The 25872-nt window shown below is 35.4% G+C and overlaps 1 protein-coding gene across 1 annotated transcript in view; it reads right to left on the bottom strand.

Moving 5' to 3' along the window:
* The window catches only part of CSPP1 (centrosome and spindle pole associated protein 1), a 66347-nt gene that overhangs the window by 15837 nt on the left and 24638 nt on the right, over positions 1–25872 (bottom strand). Inside the window, exons 9-26 of the mRNA XM_050892267.1 lie at positions 25206–25288; positions 23177–23270; positions 22156–22213; positions 18955–19127; positions 17945–18063; positions 16270–16348; positions 15798–15918; positions 13749–13896; positions 11262–11414; positions 8858–8970; positions 7609–7758; positions 6250–6396; positions 5325–5429; positions 4141–4207; positions 2586–2706; positions 1721–1860; positions 1005–1145; positions 177–232 (exon numbers count right to left, since the gene is read on the bottom strand). Of these exons, the coding sequence (XP_050748224.1) occupies positions 177–232; positions 1005–1145; positions 1721–1860; positions 2586–2706; positions 4141–4207; positions 5325–5429; positions 6250–6396; positions 7609–7758; positions 8858–8970; positions 11262–11414; positions 13749–13896; positions 15798–15918; positions 16270–16348; positions 17945–18063; positions 18955–19127; positions 22156–22213; positions 23177–23270; positions 25206–25288 (2068 nt within the window). The remainder of the gene's footprint in view (positions 1–176; positions 233–1004; positions 1146–1720; positions 1861–2585; positions 2707–4140; positions 4208–5324; positions 5430–6249; positions 6397–7608; positions 7759–8857; positions 8971–11261; positions 11415–13748; positions 13897–15797; positions 15919–16269; positions 16349–17944; positions 18064–18954; positions 19128–22155; positions 22214–23176; positions 23271–25205; positions 25289–25872) is intronic.

Here is a 25872-nt window from a genome sequence, read left to right on the forward strand (position 1 = left end):
CAAGCTTTCTTCTTCCTGTTTCCCCCATCTTGCCAAGGGGCAAGAGTGAGGGGACATAGGCAGGTGAGCAGCTGGGTGGGACTTTGGCTGCTAGCCAAGGCTAACCCACCACAGAAATAAAGTTACTTTCTCTTAAAAAATTTAGTTAGGCCAGTATGAATTACAGAGACAAACACTCTTCTGAGAAATCTGTATCTTGCACTCAAAACTGAGTTCATTTGTACAGTTGCAACTGTAACTTTTGGAAAGGTTGAAGCAACTCTCATGATATTTTTAAATAACATCTAAAATAACTTGAGATACTGCTCTTTCATGACTGTTCGTAAAAGATATCTGAATGAACATTACATTTGGAGTTAAGTGCAGCATGCAAAAAAGGGGCATTACATTTACTTTTCACTGCTTCTGCAATATGCAGCTAAAATATTTTACTATGCTAGGATGTTAATATTTTACTATATTAGGATGACCTCTATTAAGCGATACAAGCAACATTTTCATTCTGGAACCTCAAACTAGTTATGGTATCTTACATGTGGTTTCTAAAGCAAAGCGTGTTTATGGATACAGATTTCTGAAACTTTGAAATAGTCAACCCAAGACTATGGAAATAAAAGAAATTTAATCCATTAAAAGGAGACCAAGGTGAAGACACACTGGCTGCATTTTAACCAATTCACAGTTCAAAGCCATCTACTTCCTCTGTGAGAACTGAAGAAATGCCACAAGGAACTTACATGCTAACGCTTTTATCACAAATCAGCTGACAAGTTTTACCGCTCTGTAGTTTTCTTTAAGAAACAGTAACCAAACTACTTTTCTCTTGCATTTTTCTGAAGTATGAAGCACTAGTTAAGCATTCCGGTGTTTTACTGTTTTGTACTGCAGTGCTGACATTGAACTTGAAAGAAGTAAAACTAGAGCTGGTGTTTTTTTAATTCTTATCAAATACAAAACAAATAAACAAAAATCACTGACATTATCTCGGACCGTTCATTCCTTACCTTCCGTTTCTCTCCTCATTCTCATTCTGTCAAGTTTCTTCTGCTGCTCCCTCAACAGTGCCTGCTGTTGAATCTCTAGAGTCTTGTCATCTTTTGGAGGATCAGGATACATGTGCCTCAAGCCCACACGCGTTTCAGAATCTAGAGCAAAGATACGAAATTTAAATTTTTCCCTAAACCAACATTTCTGAAAAACATTTTTAAAGAACTACCTACAGATACAAAGTCATAAAAATATTAAAAATAATGGTGACAATTGCCAAGAGGATGAGCCACTTCAGCAATGATTTTACAATTTTACTATATTAAAAAATATATTTTCTGGTAAAGGAGAAACAAAGTTACACAGAATCATATTTTGTTGGTGGGTAAAAAAGAAAAAAAAAATCAAATTCACTCTACTTTCAGTACCATCATAAAATTAAATGCATAAGAAGTTTGAGAGGTTTAAGCAGCAAGGACTGGAAGCTAGGTGAGTGCTCTGAGTGATAACTCAGCATTGCAATGCCGTGAATTGTGTGCACTTGTAGAAATGGCCACACAGAGAGATATACACACATACAAAATGCCGTCCACAGAGTATGTTGTGTACGGGCAGTAGCTGTCAAGAGGCTGATTTTTATTTTTGTCTTTAAATCCTGGGTGGCATGGAAGATGGAGGAAAAGAACAGATGTTTCACTACCTTTCTTCATCAATAACAAGAAGATCAACTTGCCTTTGTATTTAAGTTCATTAAATTCCCAGATATTCTGTATATTGACAGGATCTTGTGCCTCCTTTGATGATGGTCGCCTTACTGGAGCCTGCAGACGAAGCCTGGCCATCTCAAATATGTCCTTTGGATTCTTCTCTCTCCTCCCGCTTGAAAAGTTTGTAAAACAAGCAGAATATAATTTAACACTGTAATATTAATGAGTTGGATGGAAATACAATATTGATAAAGCTCACATCTTTTATCCTTAAATAAAGCTATCAAACTAGCAAAATAAATTTGAAAGTAATGACATTGCATATTGTGTTATAAAAATAAATAAAAAGGGATAACCTACTTAAAATAAAAAAAAAAACCCTCATACTTTATGGAGTGGAACTAAGACTGATGATCTGATGAGTCTTTTCCAACTGATATGATTAAAATATTTGGTTTACTTCCAAAATGTATTAGTTAAATAAAAAGGGTAGGATTTTCAATAACAAAGAAAGTACTACCACAGCACTATGCTATTCATTAAGCATATTCATCAGCAGTAGTACTGCAGTTTACAGGCACAAATTATGCCCTAGGAAAAAAGGTAATGAGATAAAATTCTGCCTTAGACATCTGTTTTGGACCACTCTCCAAGACAGAGTATTGCAACTTCCAATCTTACCAGTACAGCCATTCTTACACTAAACTTCAGTGAGATTCTTGGAAAAACCCCATACACATTAGAAAAAATGAAGAAAATTTTACATACAAGTTCTGTCTTTGTATTTTCATTTCACTCCTATATTAGCCAACTAACGCTAGCTATTAATACACAGTAGCTTTGAGTTCCTGTGCAAAATCTAACTTTAAAAACTGAAGATGAAATTCTTACCGTGTAATCGGTACATCATCATCACCGGCCACATTTAGCAACTGTTCCTGCAGTCGCCTCTCTTCGCTACGAAGCTGTTTCCTCATCTCTGATAATTCATTTATCACATTCTTTCTTTCCTCTGGAATTTAACACAAATAATTTAAAAATAAAGAGTGTCAGAGACACTTTTCTGCCTACCTCATAAATGTAAGGTGAAAAAAAGAGATAATGAACTGTTAATTAAAACATGGATTATACAAACACAAGAATCGCAGCATTTCATACACTAGAAATTAGGTCAAAGCTTGTATTTTGAGACAGCACAAGGCCCAGATCCCCTGAACAGCAGAAAGCATCCAAACTTCAATGGAAATGTTTTGCTGTATTTAAAAAAGGAAAAGCTATGAAATACCAGCAAGTGGACGCTGCCAGTAAATAGCCTTATTCTGAAATTAGCAAATCTACACAGTCCTCAGAGTCCCAGAGGCAGATGACAGGAACTGAGGTGGTATCAGCAAGCATACAACCTCATTTCTGTTTCCTGACTCAAAAGTGGGAATCTGTCTGCTCAGTGCAGACTCTCTTAAGCGTTCAAGAGTTCTAACTTCAACACTTATTTTTAGTATGTGCTTATGTTGACTTTTTAGACCTACTTTGGGTCTAAGATCGGGTTTTGTGCTCAGGACAGCATTCCTCCACAAGTTAAAACAGTTTCATAAATTCTTTATTTTCCAAATAACATGCTTAATTTTTTACTGACTTTTAGTCTGAGTCCAGAACCTAGCAGGCTAGCAAGTTTTACTAGCTTAAATCCTCAAACACAAGATTTAATTCATATGTCTTTATTTCTCTCATGACAGATGGTCTGCATCAATCGATTTCCAAGAGCTGTATTAAGAACCACTCTGCCTTCCATTTAGTGGAAGAGCTGTAACTCTCCAGAATGGACCCAGGTACTGACTGCTGGGGTTTAGCATTTGTAAGGACATAATTTACTTTTACATTCCACGTGTTGTTTCTTTTATACTTGTAAAAAAGAATCAGAAGAAAAATAGTTCTTTCCACCCACATATTGCCAAGATAACCAACATATAAAGAGCAAAGGAGATCCTCCCAGCATGTCTGAATTTTAAAACCACCAGTGAAAGCTAAGAGGAATGAGCAGAGGATTAGGCAGATTAACAAAAGGAAGTAGAATTTAAGAGTTAGGACTGCAATGCTCTACACATTGTTGGTCTAATCCATTACTCAGCCAATCCAAAACTCTCCCATTTTGCAATGTTCTGGTCACAGTGGTCACCACTGTCCCAGCACTTCCCATGCAGACTATTCCATTATCAGAGTTTTTAGAAAAAAAAATTTCCTGATGAAGACACATAATAAATGCATTTTTATTTTGTATTAATACTTCAGACACACCATACTAATACACTGATAATAGTAAGACAGAGAGAACACTGACATAGAAATGCAAACTTCATAAGACTATTCCTTTCCAGGCAAGAAAGAGAACTGTAACCGAGAACAATTTCGTTATAACAGAAAGTGAGCTTGCAATAAAGACAATACCTACCAAATGCACGCAACTGATTTCTTCTAGCAGGGACAGGTGGAGAAGGAACCCTTGGTTGTGGAGGATCCTAGTGATCATAATGAATATGAAATTTTAATATGTCAAAGGAAGAAAATATAGCAGACATAAGTACATTTTTATTTCCTTATGTTATGTCCAATTTACATTAACTACCACTACTACTGAAAGACAGAATAGTAACCTTACAGGTTGTTAATGCTTGAGGTTTTTTAAAATCTGATCTTTAAATGCATACTCCAAATTACTATGATAATACCTATAATGCACTATTCAGTGATCTAGACAAAGCTATACCAAGCACTGCAAAGACACAGAAATAAACTGACCTTCCTCCAGAGCATTCTTAACATTTAGGGAAAGCAACAGTTTTAAATAAGGTTTAAAGTCTTACTTAAAACATTTTCTGAAACTGCACTATAAAGTATTTTGTTAAATTATCATTTTCATGGCAAATTCATTTTGTAAATTTTTAGCCCAGTTCACACAGACAGTTGGTAAAAAAACATTTCCAATAAAAAGTCAGAAATGTAGTCTGAGATTCAAATATCATAGATGATTACTTAACCTACTCTTCACAGGAGAAATTTATTTAAAAAAAAAAAAAATTGTCCCAGGGAAGATTAAATCAAGTGAAAGAAATGAGTGGTCTCGGGACCACTACTGTAACTCATTCGTGATGCAAAGAAGAAAGTGAAGTGTATTAGGAGTTATAATCTTTTTGTACCTTCAAAACCAAAAAGATAAAACAATAATGTCTGTAAGCTAGGAATCAACATTAAACTTCATGCCTGAGCTAAGTTCTTCTCTGAGTGAACACAACGAGTTGCTAGATTAGATGTAAACTTTCTTATCCTAAACCATGAGATCGCTAGACCCTTGGTAAGCTGGACAGAGCATCTACACTCAAAAATGAGGTGCGCATCTCTACTGAAAATGTGCATGCAGAAAAAAAAATTAAAGTAACACACCCTCCAAAAATTTCTTCAATACTTTGAATAAAATTGCACATTAAATTTCAGAGCTACGAGACTGGCTAACATAAAGACTGCCTCCAGTTATTTGTGGTATTCCAGTAATAACTGGCAAACATTAAAAACCTGGTAGGATTTCATACACTGCACTGTCTTAAATAAATCAGTAAATGTTGACTATAAAAATCATACTTGTGCATAGTATGATATGTGGCTCTCAGCAGAGGGAATCCTTTCTTCTTTCCTTATTGATTTGTTCTGATGAGCAGGAATGATGGGAGAAGGCTGCCTTGAAAACTGCAAGGAAGAAAGCAAGGCTGAAACTACATTCCTATAGATTCTGAATAAAGTATTATTTTGGACAGGAAGAGCTTGGCTAATATTTTTCATTTGACAGAAAAATGCTTTTGCTTAATTGAATTATTTTTGTATTTAATTTGCTTTCAACTCTTAACCACATGAAATTATTGCCAAAATTATATCATGTGATTTTATTTGCTACCTATAGTAATTTTAATATTTTTGCTATGATGTAGTTTTTTAAATTTATGGTTAAGTTACGTATCTTTTTTCCTCTAGACCCTTCCATTGTATCTGTCAATTTTAGAGAAATGACATGTAGAAATTTCTAGAAGAGAAACAGTTCTATAATTTACTTAGATTTTATCCATCAGAATTCTATGTGATGGACTTCTTACATCATCCAGGTCAAAGGAAAATAATTAAATTACAAAGAACACCACTGTTAAAGATGAACAGTCCTCCAGTCCTCTAAATTATGTAACTTTATTTGTGTTTGGACCTCAGCAAAAGCAGGCCACGGTACTTCATAGCAGATATAAAAATCAACTATAGAGTGCAGCTTGCTCTTATTTATCTTGTTTTTACTATTTTTTTAATGCGAATTTGATCAGCAAGATAAGTTTCCATTTTAGTATGTCTGATTTTTCAATCAGCTGTTCTCTGTGTGTGCACTAAGTGTACCATAGCTTGATAAACTAAGAGGGGAACAACACTGAAGGTAGAGGTCTAAGAAATCATGCAATTTCTTCAAAATTCAGTTATTTTTAAAAGTTAGGAAGAAGTATTTGTATCTTAGAAAGTCACTGAACCATACCATCTTCTTTTCCTCTTCCACCTTTTCTTTCTCAAAATATTGTCTAAGTTGTTCATCTTGCTTTTCTTCTTTTTCTTTTCTTCTTTTTTCTGCCTCTTTTTGCCTCTCTTCATCTAATCGACTTATTTCTTTATTTTTCAATCTTCGCTGTAACATAAACATTATTAGTACATAAAAGACATTATTAAAGTTTTGCTTTGTTTTTCTTTGAGAAGTTAAAATTACACATCAAAGTGATTAGTATGAAATGAAAAGCATATTTCATTAGGCTGACTTCAAACATTCAAATTAAAAACTATGCCATGCAAATATTAAACATGTGCAGTCCTGGCTCTGCTAACATCATTTAACAGAATTCCTAATAACTTCAATAAACACCAGTTTGTATCCCCAGATCTGCTGCCAGTTAAGACTAAACTGTAGGAGTAATTTCTAAAAATTCAGATTCCAACAAAACATACGCACATGCACCACCCTATCACAAGCCCACAGAGAAAACTATCATCCAGTCTCAATTTTGGTCTCGTGTATGTGAAAAGCGATGATACCAGTTAGCTTCCTACTCTATACTTGACCAGCACTATTATCCAGAAGACAAGACTCATCCAACTAACTTGCTCATACTAGAGAAGAGAATCTAGAGTATAAGCCAAGTGTTCTGTCTTAGAAATCTTGAAGTCCTACATCCTGAACTCATCTTTCACCATCCCGCAGGGTACTGAAAGATTTTTTTCCATCTCTGATGGCCTTGTGTGCTTTTCCTACAATTATTTATGAGATTCTGAATTATGCAATTTCATTCAATTTTTCAAACCTGATAAATAAAGCTTTTGGGTTTGAATTAAATCACAAGTTTACCTCCATGAAAAGTATTCATTAGATTTGCTTGGCATTCTTTCAAAACAAGTATCTCAAAGACACAGCCTGACCAATTCAAAAACAGGCTTTACGAAATCTTCCTGTATAGCTACATTCAGAATACAAATAATTCCATGAGAGTTAGATTTAAGAGGCTAACAAAAAAAGTTTTGTTTTGTTCTTAAATTCACCAATTTGACAAAGCTTTTTATTGGCCTCACAAACAATTTCTTTTAAAAGGAGAGCACCACTGTCAATTATAAAACGATACAATTTTTCTTAAAAGAATTAATAGTCCTTCAAGTGGGAGCATACCATAAAGAGTGAGAAGAATGTGCTAGTTAATACAATTTTCTACCTCTCCTCTGGGTAATGTAGACCCTTTTAAAAACAAAGACCAATTCACAGGACACTTCTCAGTTTACCTTCTTAATCTAGAGGACAAATATTACAAAGGATTAGTTTAGGATGGAAAAAAGTCAAGGTATCAAAATACTACACCTCCTCCTCTTTCTTTCTTTTCTCTTCTTGTTCATCTTCATATGCTTTTTGAATTCTCATCCTCTGTTCAGCTAGTCGTTTTTCTTCTTTTTCTTCTTCCATTCTAAGTTTTTCTCGCTCTGCTTCTTCCCTACGTCTCTTTTCTTCAATCTAGAAAATAAAGCAAGAAGTATTCAACTGTCAATAGCCAGCAATAATCTGATGAATTTACCACCATGATCTTCTATGGACTTTTGCAGTACCTACTTGCACAAGCAAAGATTGTATGGAGCAAATGAAAGAATTCTAGGGCCAGTCTTACATTTCAGCTTCAGAATTCCTTTAAAATGAGATGATATTTTACTATTTCTTTTTGGCCACTATTTACTGAACCACCCTCCAGTAAGAACACTAATTATAAATGCTACTAATAAAACCTGAATATTTTTTCTAACACTTACTCTATTCTGGATGTGCTGGAATAACACTTTTCTTCAGTGATGAAATAATGGAAGATGGGAAACCAAAACAAAAAAGACATAGCAATTATCTTTTTCCTTTCCACAGTTATAGTATTTGTAGACACAGTGCTGACTTACTGAAGCCAAAGGTCTGCCCATTCTTTATTCTTTTTGGCAGTACTATACATGGAAAAAACCTTGATCTTTTCTTTTTAAGAGATCCACATCAAATTACCATATGACATTTGTACTCTGTTAAATTATCTAGGATTTCCTTGATACTGGTAGTTAATTAAATTGATATTTAATTCTTGTGGCATAAGATTATATGCAAAGTATTACGGACAGAAGACAGAAGCTGGTAGAAGAACAATCATGTTTTATATACCCATCAATAAATAACTACACTATTATTGTCTCACTGATCACCATTTCATTCTGATGAACACGCACTTGTATCATATAGACTTTCAAGGGCAAACAGCTTTGTTTCTTTACATATTTATGTATGCAAACTTGCACTGTATGCACAGTTTGAGAACTCAGTACTGTATTTAGAGCTGTACTTAGAAAAAAAAGAATCTAGATTAATGAAGCCAACTATTAATAGCATCACTCTTATAGGCATTTCTTATGTAAGGCAAAATCTGGGAGACTCAATAGCATATAGCTCTTAGTACACTTCTTGTGTACAGAATTGGCTATGATTGGATAAGGTCTTTCGTCAGCAGTATCTGATGATTTACTTTGACTGTAATCCCTCTTTTTTAAATTTATTTAACTAGGTGATAACTGGTGTGCACATTCACCTGTAGACGAAGAAAGTTCTTGTACGACTCCTGTCGCTTAAGATGCTGTGGAGATGGTGGTTCACCGAACACATTACCTCGAGCAAAGGGAGAGGCCTGTGCAAATGTAAAACCTAAGGGGGAGGAAGTTAAAGATAAAAATCAAAGCAAATTTAAGACAGCAAGCCAGAGTGAAGAAGCGGGAATGTGAGACACTTGTTTCAAAAGGTAGTTTACGACAGCCATAATTCAAGGCTATAGCTGAAAACAATAGCTGGGATTAAAAGTTCTTATGTTGTCTGCCTAGAATACTGTCAGGTTTTAACTGCTCAATTAATAATGTCCAAGCGAGTTGTCTTTTTACAAAATAACACCTATAAAAGTCATATATTCTACTGGCCAATCTACAGTTTAGTATCTAAAAATGTTACCTGTAAATTAATCAGAATAGCAAAGATTTTACATCTCATAACTTTACTGCTTGCAATTACTCTGACTTAGCACACATAGTTCTGTTCCTTAGGTTTATTCACTCTTTAAAAACAGAACATCCTAACAGAACAAATATTTAGGTAAAATAGCAATGGATGCTACAAAAAACAAAGCCCAAAACTGGCAAATAAAATTCTAAGCAGTCAGCATATTGAATTCTGCCAGTATAAGGTGCCTTCCATACTATGAAGTTTGAAATGTCAGGTGTCCTTTAGCCCTGAGTTACAAATGTGTCATAACCATACAGTCCCAAAAGCTCTAGATAGGAGGATTAACTCAGATACCACACAGAACAGGTTTTGCAGAACAGGATCCCTACAGGAAGCAGAGGAGAAAGGAAGTAAGTAAAGGAAAAGTAGAGTAAGTTGTGTTAACTTTTTGGCTGACACAGCATGTTCTTCCTTCATATCATGTCTGCTCCAAAGGACAGTGCCTCAAGGATGTGCAAGAGCCATCCACTGAGCTGAGATGAACACAGCTGTAGCTGTTCTCATGTTCCTCCCTTACACTTCCCTATATGGTGATGTACCACCCAAGTCAGATGAAAGCAGAAATAACACATACACTTATTCCCATAGGAATGCACATGTTCACTGCTACAGCCTAGCCTTAGGAGCATTTGCTTGCATACCAAGGAATACACTTTGAGGTTAATATTGTTTTTCCTTACATGGAATCACTGTTTGAATCCTTCCAAAATATAACTAAATTTACATGTGGCTCTTTCAGAATGGATTTACTTCACACGGATATATTCCATGCAAAAAAGCAGAATAAAGTTTATATACCATTTGAAAGGCATGGACACAAGACAGAAAAGTTACTATGGAAGGTATCGAGGAATGAACTTACTGTGTACCAGCTACTATCCTGCAAGTTCCTCTTTTAATGGGGTGGTGTACAAAAAACCCACAAAAACAAACAAAACAAAACCCAAAACCTACACAAAGCCACTTTACTGCCTGACTGATCAAATGGAAGGTGCAAGACTATAAAGTTCCCATCACTGATCTGCACCACCTCCTGATCCCAAAGTAAGTGATCTAACCAGGGGGCTCTTTGCTGTTCTGTATTATTACTTTATTGGCCTTGCCTGTTACACTTCTTCCTAAATGGTTGAATACATGCTGTATTAGGGAGAAAGAGCAAGAGTGGGGACAGAAGGAACAAAAAAAATTGGTTCTACAGCCAGCAGTCAGGACACTGAATTGCAATCGTGCGAAGCAGATCCATGCCCCAAATACACCATAGGAGTGCACCAGTTCAGACAGGATAAAGAAAAGCAGCATGTAAGCTAACTTCAGATGACCACCACCAATCCTGGCCTTTGCCCATCCCAGACTAGGGACAGATCTGGAGTACTACAGCTCTCTCATTTAGATGTCTCACAAAACATAAGAGAAAGATGCATTAGTTTTTAAATAGGAAAATAAAATAAAATCCCTAAAACTTGGAGGCAGTGCACAGGGCACGTACCCAATTTACCTGTAACTTTTTAGAACTTGTTAATCTAGTTACTGTACCAATTTCATCTTAACCTGTAACATCATACATATGCAGACCCTCCTCCTCTTTTTATTTCATCTTCTCTCCTACTATACAGTTGTATTTTACTGTCATTTAAAAGTAAAACAAGTATGTATGAAGATTTGATTAGATAACATTGAACCTGGAAAACTAATATACAGATCCTGACTGTTCAGTGCTAAAACAATTATTAGTTATCATTACTGACAAGACAGCTAAGAAAATACATTTTCAGTGCACACAGTGACAGCAATAAAGAAGTTTGGGAAAGAAGCATGATACTGACTTCGCAGGTAGAGAGCACTAACACTATTAGAGAACTACTAGAAAGGAGTAAAGAAACTAGAGAATTTTGATCACTAAGACTTATAAGTAATTAGAGCTGTAATACAGTATTCTTAAAAACCTGCTATTTTATTTGTAGATGCTTCTGTGTTCTCAGGTCTTGGGGAGGCCAAACTTAGGTCAACAGATACAATAGCCCTTTTATCTTCATATAGTCTTGCCTCTGGATTATGATATGCATCTTCGTTTTGCTTGTGCATCATATTCAAGTCCGCTAAAGGAAAGGGGAAATAACTGTTTAAAATATTTTATTCTCATAAAAGGCATGTTCACCTTAGATTCTCAAAAATACAGGGATTTTTGAGCAGACTCCATTTTTCCTGGGCATACCAACTATGGGAACGAAAAATTAAGCAAAGACAAGAATATAGAAACTATAGGTGAAATACTAGTCATTAGGAATTCACTGATTAAAAGATTTACTTTGTTGGTTTTCTTTTGCCAAGAATGATTCTTCACAGCAAACCTTCCCCCTCCCCAGCCAAAAATACTATGAAATGGAAAGATAAAGAGCTCAAAGACAAAAATGACTGACAAGTCTGTGTTGACAAGCATGTATTTAGAAACCACTCCTTCTTCTATTTCCCTAAAGCTGTAAAATACTTTTGAGTTTAGTATTGGTATTTTAAGTACTGAATCTCTATTTGATTACTGCTAAGGGTGATAAGCACAACTGAACCATTAAACTGTATTTTGGTCTTCATGTCTTTGGTAATAATTCAGGTGCAGATTTCTGTACGTAAGCAAAACAACATCATCCAACATTTTCACCAAAATTTACATGGTGCCTCTCAGTTACCATAAAACCCCTGATCAAAGATGTTAATTTCAGCTCATTTTGAAGTGTTACCATACTATACGTAGAAGGCTCATTTCAAAACAAAAAAGTACTACTCAGTTTTCAGATTATCTTTTAAAATAGTGTTTCTGATAATTACAAATTACTGTAGTCATTTAAGCACACAGATTCCAAGAACTTTAAATTACATCCCTCTCTGTAAAGCAGCCTTTGCATACATCAGAGTCTCAAAAGCTATTTACAGACATTTTCAAGAGGATAAAAAGACAAGTCACACTGCATAAAGAAAAGACATGGCAGAAAGCATGTTACGTTTCATGACATTTGACTCATAGCTTATCCATCATGCTGCTAAACTACGCTGGGAAAAATAACTTTACATGTGTAATACAGGAAAACAGGCTAAGAAACTTCTTTCTCTTGGTTCCTCATTTTCGAATGGAGATAAGCTTCTCAGCAGGTATATGCAGAGCTCAGGCTAATACGAGAGACCTACATTTTCCTCTGATCCACTCTACTCATACCATTGTAAAGCCTAGAGAAAGAAGCCAGACACTTAAATGCAGTGTGTAAAGTTAGGCAGTGTGAACACCTCTATCTGCTCTGGGAATAAACACAAGCTTGGATCCTCAACACAAGCTTCTAAACTTATTATTTGGGCACACAATCTTTAAAAAGCATTTAAACTTTACCCCCTACCCTCAAACTACACTATGAATTTAGCCATACGTTGCTTAGGTGTCATAAAACTGAAACTGATTATTTATATATAAACTGTTATCCAGTAAGTGCTCCATGCTCTCATATTTTATTACCAGCAGACATATTTTAAAAATCTAATCAGAATTCAACATCATATTCCAATAACAAGAAAATCAATTTGTTTCACATTAGAAATCAATAGTTATAAAATTGTAAGACTCACTTGCTCAGATGCTAAAGGCAAGAATGAAGTGAGCTTGCACAGGCCAAGATTTTGAAATATACAAATCTTATTGTGCCTACTGAGTACTATTTTTATTTTAGATTAACTGTTCTTGTAGGGTTCACTAGGAACCGGGATCAGGAATTTGAGTTTTAATCTTACATCTATCTCTGATTTACTGGAGGGGTGGATGAACAACTTGCCCGGATCATAGCTATCTCCCAGCTCACTACTCCCATCTTGTATAAAAGAGCACTTGGCGGGGGGGGGGGGGAACACAACTTAAAAAACACTACTGTTGACTGCTATTTATATAGCCATTTACCAGCAGTGTTACTTGCGGAAATTTAAATATTCCACTTAGCTTTATATATTTATTCAAACCTGCTTCCATTTTCCATGTCACAAGTAGAGCTTTCTAAGCCTAGAAGTTATTTTAAAAAAGAAAAACAATAAAAAACCCCGTTCCTGGAAAATGTTTAAATAAAAGTCTTCACAACAGACTTTAGCACATTTGTATTGCAGATGATTCTAACAGCCTGTTTTCCTCCCTCTCCCTTTACTATTGCATTGTGTCTTCACTTACAGTTGACATATCCTATGTTTCTCATTTTGTTCAAATTGTACTTTTTGAATGATTCTACAGAAATCAAAATAATTACTCAAATATTCCTAGAGTGCATCTGCTTGAAAGCAGTATGTCTATTTGTCAATAAAGGGCTACCAGTGTTACAAAACAAGGAATAACATATCTGAATAGACTCCTTATGAGAGCAAGAAAACATCAATCTTGAAAAGACAACCCATAATTTTGGCAAACATACTTATCAGATTTCCTTTTGCATCTCTGAGAGGAGCACCACCACCACCTTTTCCCCAGGGGTTGTAATTCCTCATTTCTGCTTCTAACTTGGCTTCGTAGCGTTCCTTCTCCTCTCTCTCTTGTCTGCGTCGTTCCTCTCTCTCTTTTATCTAAAGCCAAACAAACCAAAGTCAGTTGCATGAAAATATCACATTAAGTATAATTTTAATAAAAAGTTAACAGAGCAAGCTGAATGCTATCATTACCTATTCCCCCATCTGTATCAAGCAAATCGCAAACATTTCACTGCCTATACTGCAGACAGTGCATTGAATGCTGTTGTGAAAACGTGCACATCCAGTTGCGCATAATCACAGAGAAACATCCAGACACACATTATAAGACTTCCAAGTTCCAGAAATGTTCACATCTGACACTTGCAGTAGATCGGAAGTCCCATATCTTTGGATCTTTGATACAGGAGTTTATACTGCCTGAAAATTAAACAGGCAAAATTCTACAATACTACAGCACTTGCTTCTCTCAACCTGGTATATTTTGTTTAACCAAAACTTAGACTAGAGATGACACGAGATAAAGAAAGACTCCTAACAATAAATGCCTTAATAGAATGCTACACAATTCTATAACTATTCATGAAATAGTTTTCTGCAGTAATCCATGATGATGTATGCAAATAATGCAGAACTGTTCATATGGTTTGTTCTTCCTTTTCTTCAAAATCAGGTTAAATTTATATGACTAAGTCTCCTAATAACTTAATGAAGCATTTATAAAGAGAACAGCTGTTAAAAAAAGTCCATCTTCTATTCAAAGCTTTTAAAACATTAGCTACTATTTATGTAGCTTAAATATATTAATGTGTTTTTCTTAAATTTGTTTCTTCTGTGCATTAGATAAATATTTCCCTTTATCGAGCAGTCAGACAATTTCAGAAGAGATATAATGAGTCAACACAAAGACCCATCTAGCCCCTTCAACTGTTTACAAAAATGGTCAGTCAGGTTTGTCTATAGGAAAAAAAAGCAGAATACTTTCTGTTCACTTTCAACCATAAGCAGCATAATAACTTCGAAAGACTGTATCGTGCCATGCTTATTAGGCCTTTATGTCAAATTGTGCAGTCTCTCATATGGCAAGATAAAATTTACTTCTTAAGACTATAGTGAGAAAACGCCTTCAGAGAAGTGTAAGTGCAATATCAGACACTATTCCTAAATGTTTATTTTATTCTTAATTTGACCTTGATTGCCAGCCTCTCCTTTATCCCTATGCACAATCATAATTAGAACTAGAATATTTTTATACCAATTATTTACGTCCACTGAAGAAATACATAAAGAAGAGTAAGGTAAGAAAATGTTAGTGCCACTGAACTGGGTTCTAGCAAAATCTCTTCTGAAATAACATGTCTTATCATGGTCAAATACATTTTATAAACTCCCACAAGATGCAGCAGCGCAAGGCCACGAAAATGAGTAGGTGACAAGGATGTCTACTGGAAGACAGGAGACTCAAGAAATTTGTCTAGTCTATCAAAAAGGAAGCTGAAATGAGGCAAGACACCACCTACAAACACACTGGAAGTAAACATTAGGGAAGCTTTTGAATTAGTATCCAAATGATCATGAAGAACTTACTGAAATTAGAGTGTTCCTAATAATTATAGCAATAATGCTCAAAAGCAATCTTTCAGTAGGAATATCAGAGCAATAGAATTCATTGCTTTTAAGATGCAGGTTCTTATGTTTATGAAAATAATTATATAAAACTCCATGCCTGGAACTAATCTGTTTGCTGTCAGTCTTAACATTCTCTCTGCCTCTGGAAAAAAAAAAAAATTGAAGAGAGCTTACTGTCCACCTGAAGAGCTAAAATGAGCTAAAGCAGGGTCAGAGGAATGGGAGGAAGGAAGTGATGAAGGGAAAGAGAGTTAAGAAAGCTTTTTACTTGTAAACTAAATAAATATGTTTGAAAGAGTACTACAGTTACAACCATTGTATGTTAAAAAGTAAAAGAAGAAAATGTCAGAAGCTTTATCCCTCAGTACCTGCTGTTGTAATTCTTGTTGATAAGATAATGTTGCCTCTTTGGAAGGCTTTGTTTTTTCTTCAGAAAATACTCCTGTGCTTCTTTGTCTGTCTCCTGTATTCCTCTGTCCAATGTTACTTCTGAATTAGAAAACCACACATATAAAAGGAAAACATCATAGGGTCCAAGGAGGGGGGAGGTTTAAAAAAAATTAAAAAAAAACCCCAAACATCCCTGCCTGAAATATTTAAGAGCTGTGGTTTTCCACAGCCTGGTAGTTTATAATCTCAAACACTTTCATAAATCCATATAAAAATAGGAGTTCACTGAATTATTGTTTAGATAGAAATTCTTAATCAGAAGTTTGAAGAGCTGTCTTTAACACACTTTATTTCAAAGGCATATCCGTTGTCAGCAAAATACTCCCAACATGAAAAGCGCATCAATACAGACAAATATAAACAAAGAATATGAATACAGATGATACTTACACAGATTGCTCCACTGGGGCTTGGCCTAAAGGAGGATCCAGATTAGAAGTGGGTTGCATTCCCATCATACCTGTACCATCTACACAGTCAAAAAATTACTATTTTAAATTTTGAATGCTCAGATATAAACAATTGCCATTACTTAAAAGAACAGAACTCACTGCTCAAACTCTGTGACTGCAGAATTACAAACAGGACTCTCAACTTCTATAACAAACTTAGCTAATCCTTAATGCCTTCTAAAGCAAGAAATACAATGCCAAGGTACAAATCTATTTCTTAAATTCAACTAAATCCCTTTAAAATTTACAAATGTCTTCATTAACATATTCTACAATGAAAAAGAAGTAACTTGTTTAATGTAACACTTGTCCTCATGCTTTCCAAATGTGTCCTCTATTGTGAGGAGAGCCCCATTGCCTCCTGCAGAAATGCAGTACATTTGGCATCTGTACTCTTACTGAAATAGGACCTGCAGCACTCTGCCACAGTAGGGCTTGAAATTACTGTGCATACTACTGCTTGTGTTCAAGACAGTAAGAGATGCATCTCTAAAACAATTTCACACTTTCAAATTTTAAGCACTAGCAATATTCCAGTTTGTGACAACAAGCTCTAAGACAACCTAACTCTTGTATGTGAATTATAAGTCTTAGTTTCTTTAATACTTCAAACTGTAGATCATTTTACCCTAGAGGTTATATTGACACAAGGGTAAAAAAAACAAACAAACAGAACACCAAAATAAAACACACAAAAAACAACCCCACACCAAAACCACACCAAAACTTCTGTGAGTTAAAACTGTGCTCTGAAAATAAGATTACAATGAAAAGGTAAAAAAAAAAAAAAAATAAAAAAAATTAAAAAAAAAAAATCTTTCTCAAACCATAAGCTATTACATTTCAAGATAGGGAGAAATTTACACTGGAGGGGGGGGGGGAACCTCTAAAAACTTTTGCTCTTGAACCTCTAGCATTCCTGAAATTCCCTAGTGAATACAAATCTCATTCAAATCAACCAGTAAAAGAGTTATTATTGTAAGGTTTTTTTCTCCTTTATTTTAACTTTTCTGTGAAGGTAGCACAACATTTTTTTAAAAGTATTTCTGGTTTTTCCTCTAAAAAAGCAAAAAAAGAAAAAAAGAAAAAACCAAACACCACACAATCCAGTCCCTGCCCACACACATCACAGGTGTTTCACTCATGAAATCATCATGAAGCAGTCAAAGGGTACATAAAAAAAAAAAGAGTTCTTAAAAAGTTTGATTACTTCATATAGTTCCTTTAAAAATATTTAAAATTATATCTGAAATTGTAACAACACCTAAACATGTAATCAATTATAATATAATTTAAGCAATTTTAGAAAACAATGTTTTGATTATCAAAACTATAAAGAAAATTATCTGGGAGGAGTAATGGCTAAGTAGCTGAGACTAGAGCTTGTTCAAGCGGTGAACAAGATTTCTGGAAGCCATAGCCCCTTTTGCAGCTGGAGAAAACTACTTTATTCAAAACCAGTATTGAAAAAAAGCCTATTTCTCATTCAATACACATCTAAGAAATGGGTTTAAATTGCTGTTACTAGTTCTACATTATTCGTCGTTTAACTAGATTAAAATCCGTCATCTGAATCACTCTAACAACCGATTCACCTGAAATCATCAACTTACAGTATGCAAGATTGGGATCCAAAGGATTCCTAACCCCATAAAAGTAATATGCATCATCATAAGGTGTTCTATAGTTGTCTGTCAAAACTGGTGGTGGAGGCGGTGGCATCGGTGCAAGCCTTAAAGAAAAAAGGAACACAATTTTTTGTTTTGTTGTGAGATCACAACAAAAAAAGACATCATCAAAAGAAGAAAGAAAGGAAAAAAGAGAGAGAGAGAATTCGCCATAGGAAAACTCTAGATTTAGCTCAGCCCAAGACCTCTCATTAGCGCCATGCAGGAACAAGACACAATAAGCCTCAGTGGGTAATTAACCTTCCCTTAGGGAGCAGTACATGAACCCACATTATTCCAGAGATCTAAAGAACATAAAACAAGCATGCCTTCTTTAACTGGTTCAGTTAATGATACTTACTGGTTACATCAGTAACAGTAAATCAAACAAGCCAAGGATTAGTCTCTGGTCAAAGGGCAAGTGGCACAGCACAGCTTCAGCCACGTGCTTGAAGCTCCTTCTCTCTCCCTAAACAGTTTAGTCTCAATCACAGCGTCTACTGGAAGCTGTCCTTGCCTACACTGCATTCCCGAGCTTAGCCCTGGGCGATCGCTTAATTGATAGGGGCCAAACTGATGCCATACCAGCCTTCTAACAATATGGACACTGCTGGGCATGTGCCCCAAGCATCCTCGCAACATGGTTCAACATTACAAGCATGGACACCATTTCTACAGCACGTCCCTTATTCTACACAAACATCCACTGAGAGAGCTGTCTTCACAGATAATCCAGCCTCCCCAGATTTTTCAAAATAAACTGTGAAGAAATAGACATTAAAAGTTTATTTCAGCACAAAGTAGTCTAGTTTTCCGTTAATTGTCAAAATATTATTTCTACCTTCATTAGTTCCTTGGAGAAGAATTGATAGCACCACTGAGCTCTACCTTAGCAGTAATAACATGCTTAACAACAATCTTATTTAATATGCAAAATGAACATGATGGTGAAGCACCTGGGAGCTGCTATTTCACCAAGAGTGCTGGCTAGCCCCCTGTGAAAGTCTTCATTCACTGGAGAGGCTGAAGGGACGGGCACTGGAGTTTGGAAAGCCACCCTAGGCCTTTCAGGAGGTACTTTCTCTTCAGAAGCTCTTGCTGTCAAGCCAAACTGCTTCAATCTATTTGGCTGAAGGCGGCGGGGGGGGCATAGAAAAAGAGAGAGAAAAACCCCAAACAGTTACCTTGTTATTACTACGAAATATTCTGAACCTCCATTTAGGTTGCATTAAACACTTCACTGAGTCCCAACTAGCTGTTCAAATTTCTAGTCATTGCATTTTTTTCTCCCAAGGAATTACTGGAAATCTAATACTACAAGGATATCTAGCATGTTTATCACAGATTTACAAAAACCAGCCTCTACGGCAGGTTTCAGGAAGTATATGGTTCTCGTTATTGTCCAGAAAAAAAGAAGTATTTCCACAGTTGTTTGTAGTACAGGTTATCTACAGCTGCCAATTTCCTACACGGACAGTATTCTCATATTATGCATAGGAAAAGTTTCTGAAATCCCTCACCCCCACCCCAAGATTAAAATAGTTCACCATCAGTAAAAACTAAAAAAAAAACCCACATACTGAGACTTTTTCCAATAAACATTTCCTTGCAATACCATTATTTTATTTTTTAAGTTCCTTTGATTTTGTTAAATTTTTCAACCACAACAATTAAAAAATTTTGGGGATTTTCTTTTTAAAATGAAAGTATCAAATGTTTATTGATAACTGGCAGCCTCAGAAGAAAGTCAAAGGCAACATGCAAATAACACAAAGGCATGCAGGTCAGTTTCAGAACTATCCTATCAAACCCAGAAAGCCCTTACACCAGCTGCTATGCATAAATATTTTAATGTTTGTTTAAATGAGTCAATATAATAGAAGATCAGAAAAAATTCATACATTGTATAAGTAAACCAGATTTTGCTTCTGAATTTACTAGTCCTAACATTGTAGTGCTTCAATTAACATGCATTCAGACAAAGTAATACCAGCAACCAGCTAAATATTAAATATCTAACAGCAAACCACATACCCTACAATATAGAACTATTTCAGCAAAATATTAAATGTTTACCTCCTCATCACTTAGCTGCAAGACAGTATATACAAGGCAGTTAGTACTCACCAATCACGAACTACAGCATTAAAATGAAAATTCTCAAAATCTACTAGACATGAATATTTGTTTATAACATTTAACTTCAAATTTCTAGATGTGAATACAAAATTACGTAACAGATATGAGCTACAGCAATTGAAAATTATAAAGCAGCCTACAGACTTTTTTTTTTTGACTTGTCTTTTCAAATCCAGTGTCTTGAGCAGAAGAACATTTAAAACAGTCTTTCTCACTAACAAGTTTAATGTGAACTGCTCCCAAAGTGCCCCAGATTTCAGCTCTGTAGCTAATTTCAGATGTGACTATGGTACTCAGTTCATTCTGGGGATTGTTTTATTTTAAACAAGCAGTATATACAACAGTCTACATTTATAGATTCTTAATCAGGCATTGCTATTTAACCAACCTGTAATTAATCAAGAAATCTACCTAATTAGAATCTCTCCCTGAGAGGCAATTTAAAGCTAACAGTGACTGATGCTTGATGAATGTAGCAATTCTACTTAATTGAAGGCTTTCAGCTAAATTAATGGTTTTAAAACATTGTACATGCCCTGGACTTGCTCTGGATATAATTTTGTTCCTACAACAGGCACTTTTCAGTCTCTGAGATGCGTACGGTATATAGAGTGCTGCAGCACAGCATGCTTCTGCCTAGTCAGCTTTGATTAGACAAAACTGTTTACACTGAGCTTACAGCCTGCTGTGCCAAAAGAGCCAGCATCCTCTGCTCCGTTCTTCCTCTTTTCCTGCCTGTCTCCCAGCTGTACACCCCATCCCTCTCCCTTTCACCATCTGAATCCCTGATCAGCCAACTGACCTCTCTAAGCCAACTAAAGCAGCAAAAAAAATTCAGATTTTTGCCAGCTAACCAGGCTGAATCATTTCGCAAAAGGGATCAAACAAGCACCACAGATACTTTAAGGAGAGAGGGCAGGAACATGCAGCCAGACCACTTGTCAGTGTTCTCCCTCCCCATTTAGGAGTAAGAATTTTGATTCAGCTTCGTTGCTTATCTACGTGGATTCTCAGTCTCCTGCCTCACATGCTGACTAACAGCATCTTACAGCTATTCATTCATCGTCATCTTCTAGAAAATAAGAGCTCCTTTCAGCTCTGCTGAACTCTCCAGAAACAACACCAGTTTATTTCTGTGTCGTAGCCTCCCCCAAAAAACAGCATCATTGATAATTTAAACTGGTAACCAGTTAAATTAATAACCAGTTTACTCTTGCTTGAGAAAGTTACCCATCCTACATCTCCAACAGCAGATCTCTACTGCACCCAAGATGCAATGGCTTCGGGCACTTAGCAAACACACATGCAAATCATACTAGTTCTGTGACAATCAGTCTGCTACTACTGTTACTAATGCTGACAATCTACTCCTTCATACATGCTAGTCAAAATTCTTAGTACAATAATCACCTTACTAAGGAAGTGGAGACAGTAGTAACTCTGCATCAAGTCTTACAAGCAACACAATATTAAACATCTTGCTCTTTACAAAATCCTATAAAAATGCTTGTAATCCTGAACACTACGTTTGATAGTTTAAAAAAGAATTACAAATTTGAAATTTAAAATTGCTACAATGAGATCAACTCTGCTGCAAAACAACTGGATTTTTTTTTTTTAATTGAAAAAGAGCAAAAACTTTCTGCAGCATACTTTACATTCCCAAAGAAAGGTTACTAACGTGTGCATGTACAGGCTACCACTGGACCCTAAGTATTTTTTCCATGATACCCACTGCTTGTACAAAATTTCCACTTGGTTACAGCAAAAGAAAATGTTCAATAACTTCCATGAAAATATTTTCCTCTTAAGCTGAAAGCATGTGTGATGAGTTACAGCCTTATCATCCTTGGCTTCAATTTTATTCTATGCTAATGCCCTATTAGAAAAAAACACAACATTTATCATTCTATAAAAGCCCTACAGAGTTTTATGAATGAGCAACCAACAATTACAAGTGTACATGTAACAAAAAAAAAAAAAGTCTATATAGGTGAAAGAAAATCCAAGTTCCTTACCTTCTTTTCTGGGTCTCGAGCTCCAGAAGCAGCAACTGAGAGCTGAAGTTCCTTCTCACTGTTTTTATTTTAAAAGAGGAAAAAAAAAAAAAAGATCAAATCCGAAAGCAGTAAGAACTATACTCATTCTTTCAAAGCACAGACCTCACAAATCTGTAGTTAAAATAACTCTGAAAATACAGGACAACAGAAGACATGATTCCGCTTGATTTCTTCTGGAATCAGGGAAGAAGGATACTGTATATTATTCATAACTAAACAGAACTCTCAAGAAGTATCTGGCTATCATCTATTCCGCCTAATTCCAACTACCATAAAAGGACAAACCACCACATTGCTTTTTACCACAACCTTTCAGGGCATTTCTTAAAAATTGATCTTTATTGACGTTACAGCAAGAAGTTTATTATAAACATATTGAAATTAATGATGCAAAAGTACAGCAATAAGTAGTATATTGTAATTTCAGGGCTCAGGCTTGTTCAGCATGTACAATTTTTCATCACAGTGAAACCGTCAACAGTAACTTATTTTTAATTCCTTATCCCTTCACTAATATCACTATGTGTTTTTATGTATCCATACTATCATTCAGCAGCCAGCTACTAAGAGGTAAGCAAGAAATTTATATTTTATTATTCTGCATAAGCCAGATGGTCAAGTGCTTTGATAGTGAAATGTTACTCTCCTAAATTGGAGGGCAAAACAAGATTCATTTTCAACTTTGCAAAGTAATTAGACACTCCTTTACCAGCAAAAAAGATAACTTCAGTCAGAGCTTCTTTACCCTTAAGAAACTAAAAATAATTTTTTAAAAATTAAAAAAGTCTGGTTTTTCTTTTGTTCCATTGAAAGCTGGTGAATTTGTTTATTAAAAACTAAAGCTCTCATGCCAGTGAGTTTAATTGGATGCAATATTACCTAGCTAGCTGGAATTCCTTAGTTATGAAAATTATTCTTACCACATTGGATTCATGAAATTCCTTTAAATTTCAGCCATTATCTTTTAAAAATACATTACCGTCTCTTATTTCGCTGTTGCTCAGCCATCTGTTCTATTAGTTCTTGCCTGTATTTCTCTTTTTTCCTTTGGAGAAGTTCTTGGTCCTGACCACCTAATGGAAATGACCACACATTTGCATAAATGCTCCACAAAATACACAAAAGGTACTGGACAAAAACATCGCATTTCAGTCAATTTAAAACAAGAAACACAGCAGAGTATACGATCCGGAAATGTGCACAAGAACGCTGGATCTTTACTGACTGGGGGGGGTGGCGGGGGGGGAATCTAGTTTTAATATGCAGCTTATTTGGAATACGATGATCAAAACTACTAAAATTTTCATTATTATTTTCCTAGTTTGCCTGTTTTTGTATAGTCAGGAAGCTACAAATTTCAAAGCTATGTGATACAACAGCAACTAAAAAAAGTTACTGAAATTTTGTATTTTTTTCTCCCTAATGCTCAACTAAGGAAGATACACTATGGCACTCAAAAATTATGAGGCACTGCTCTGCATAAAAATGAAAGTTAAAACTGAAGAGAGTCAAACCAACAGGGAGGAAGGCAAATTGCTCCACTTTTAGGATGGTTCCCACGACTACTAAGAACTAGCAAAGTATTGGCAGATATGTATATGTAAAAGGAAACAGTAACAACATCTCACATGGATTTTAAGGAACCCAAAAAACTTTCAACTTGTGGTAGTTCCCCCACAATAAGCGTGGAGTCTTCTACTATTTTAAAAACAAAACAAAAAGACCCATCATCACCACTTTCTATATAGTATGACTATCAGACGCAAGGACTCCCAACATATTTCCATACACAAAGTCACTGTGGATTTCCAGTGAAGTAGACCTGAACAATAAAGTGAAGGAAGCTGCAAAAACACACCAACAAAACACACCAACAAAACACACCAACAAAACACACCAACAAAACACACCAACAAAACACACCAACAAAACACACCAACAAAACACACCAACAAAACACACCAACAAAACACACCAACAAAACACACCAACAAAAACCATGATGCATGACTGACTGAATTTTTTATTCAATTATTGTGCTGGGACTGCAAAGCGACAAAAATGTGCAAGATAATCTCATGGTTTGTGATTTTGGGGGAGTCCAAAACCACTTCTCATTTTCAAAAATTTCAAGTTTTAATTTACTTAATCTTTATACAACATAGTTAACAATAGTCTTCTCCTAACCAGGACTGCTAGGAATACAAATTCACAGCTTCGTGTACTCAAGTGACTACAAATGAGGTGACTGAACAGATCAGAGAGACTGACCATTACAACACCACCGTTTTAATGCTGCCTTTAAACAGTTCCAAAAAAATGACCTGCCACATATAGCACTGAAGATCGGGTAAATTCAAATGTAAAAATAAATAGAAATTACTCTGACAACTGTTAGTCAATTTTTCCACAATTCAAACCTAGCTTGCCTTCAAAGGCTCCCATCTGAAGAACTACTAGAGTTCTTTTATTCTTGCCTTATAATTTTCTGAATTTAGCTAGGGATGCTATGTTTTCAACAGTATTTCTCTCTACTACGTTCAATAATGATGTTTCCTGCTCAATTTTATGGCTACATTTAAGCAGTAAGAGATGATCAGAATCATTTGTTCTTGCACAAGGTTGTGAACAGTACCATTTCCCATATTTCTGCAATTAAAATTCAATACCAAGTCCTGTCTTTAAAAATACAAAGGTTAATATTTCTCCTATACTTCATTTTGTAAAAAATCTTAAGAATGTATCTGGGCCTTAAACTGTTAATGAAACCTAAGAAGAAACTTGGGCTCTTCAAAATTAATTAGAAAGCCCTGTTACTTTAAGGGGGAAAAGGAACATGGTTTTGGTTTTTTTTATTTTCTCTGTGCAAATAATACTTCTTTGCCAGTCTTGGGGACAACTAGCACAAAGAAAAAGGTAATTTTTCTAGTTTTTAATTATTTCCAAAGAAAAATAAAATATGCAAGGAAAGGCTAACTTAGTGTCATTAGTTAGGTTTTTATACATACCAAGAACGAGGCCTGTTGCATACGGCATTTCAGCTGCAGACTTGGCCTGTTCATTAGCTGAAGAACTAATTTGTACCTGATTTCTGGCAAAGACAAAAAAGAAAATGGAAAGATCAAACTCGAGAATTTACTTGCAGTCTGTGTGAAACATGATAGATGCACTTACATCACTGTGATACATTTATGACAAACAGCTTTCCTAAAATCCAAAGAAATATCACAAGCAAAAGAAGAAACTGCCTGGCAAAAAGGCATTTCTCACAGTTCTCATTTGCCTGCGGTTTCTGAAGTCATCAGAAACACTGACTCAGTTGAGCACTTCAACAATGTTGACAGACTGAGTGGTGCCAGTCAAGAGTTTATGTAAGGGCTTTGTAAGTGTTCTGCTTCTGCCTCATCCACTTAGATCACTTCAGGACTTGCAAAACCAAGACAAGAGGGAAAAAAAGGAATTTTAAAACTACTATCAAAAAAGGATTCCACGTTATTCTAATCATTAAAAGTCTTCAGTTGGAAAATAGGTGATCTATTTCAAAAAGAAAACTGGTATGCAAGCTTCCATAGCTTTCTCAAAGGAAACACGTTTTTCTTGTTCTACTATATCCTAGCTGCAGGAAAAACTATCAGTCATTTCAAACAGCATATTAGGGATTTTTAAATAAACATT

Source organism: Gymnogyps californianus, chromosome 2 (assembly GCF_018139145.2).
Source record: "Gymnogyps californianus isolate 813 chromosome 2, ASM1813914v2, whole genome shotgun sequence".
NCBI lineage: Eukaryota > Metazoa > Chordata > Aves > Accipitriformes > Cathartidae > Gymnogyps > Gymnogyps californianus.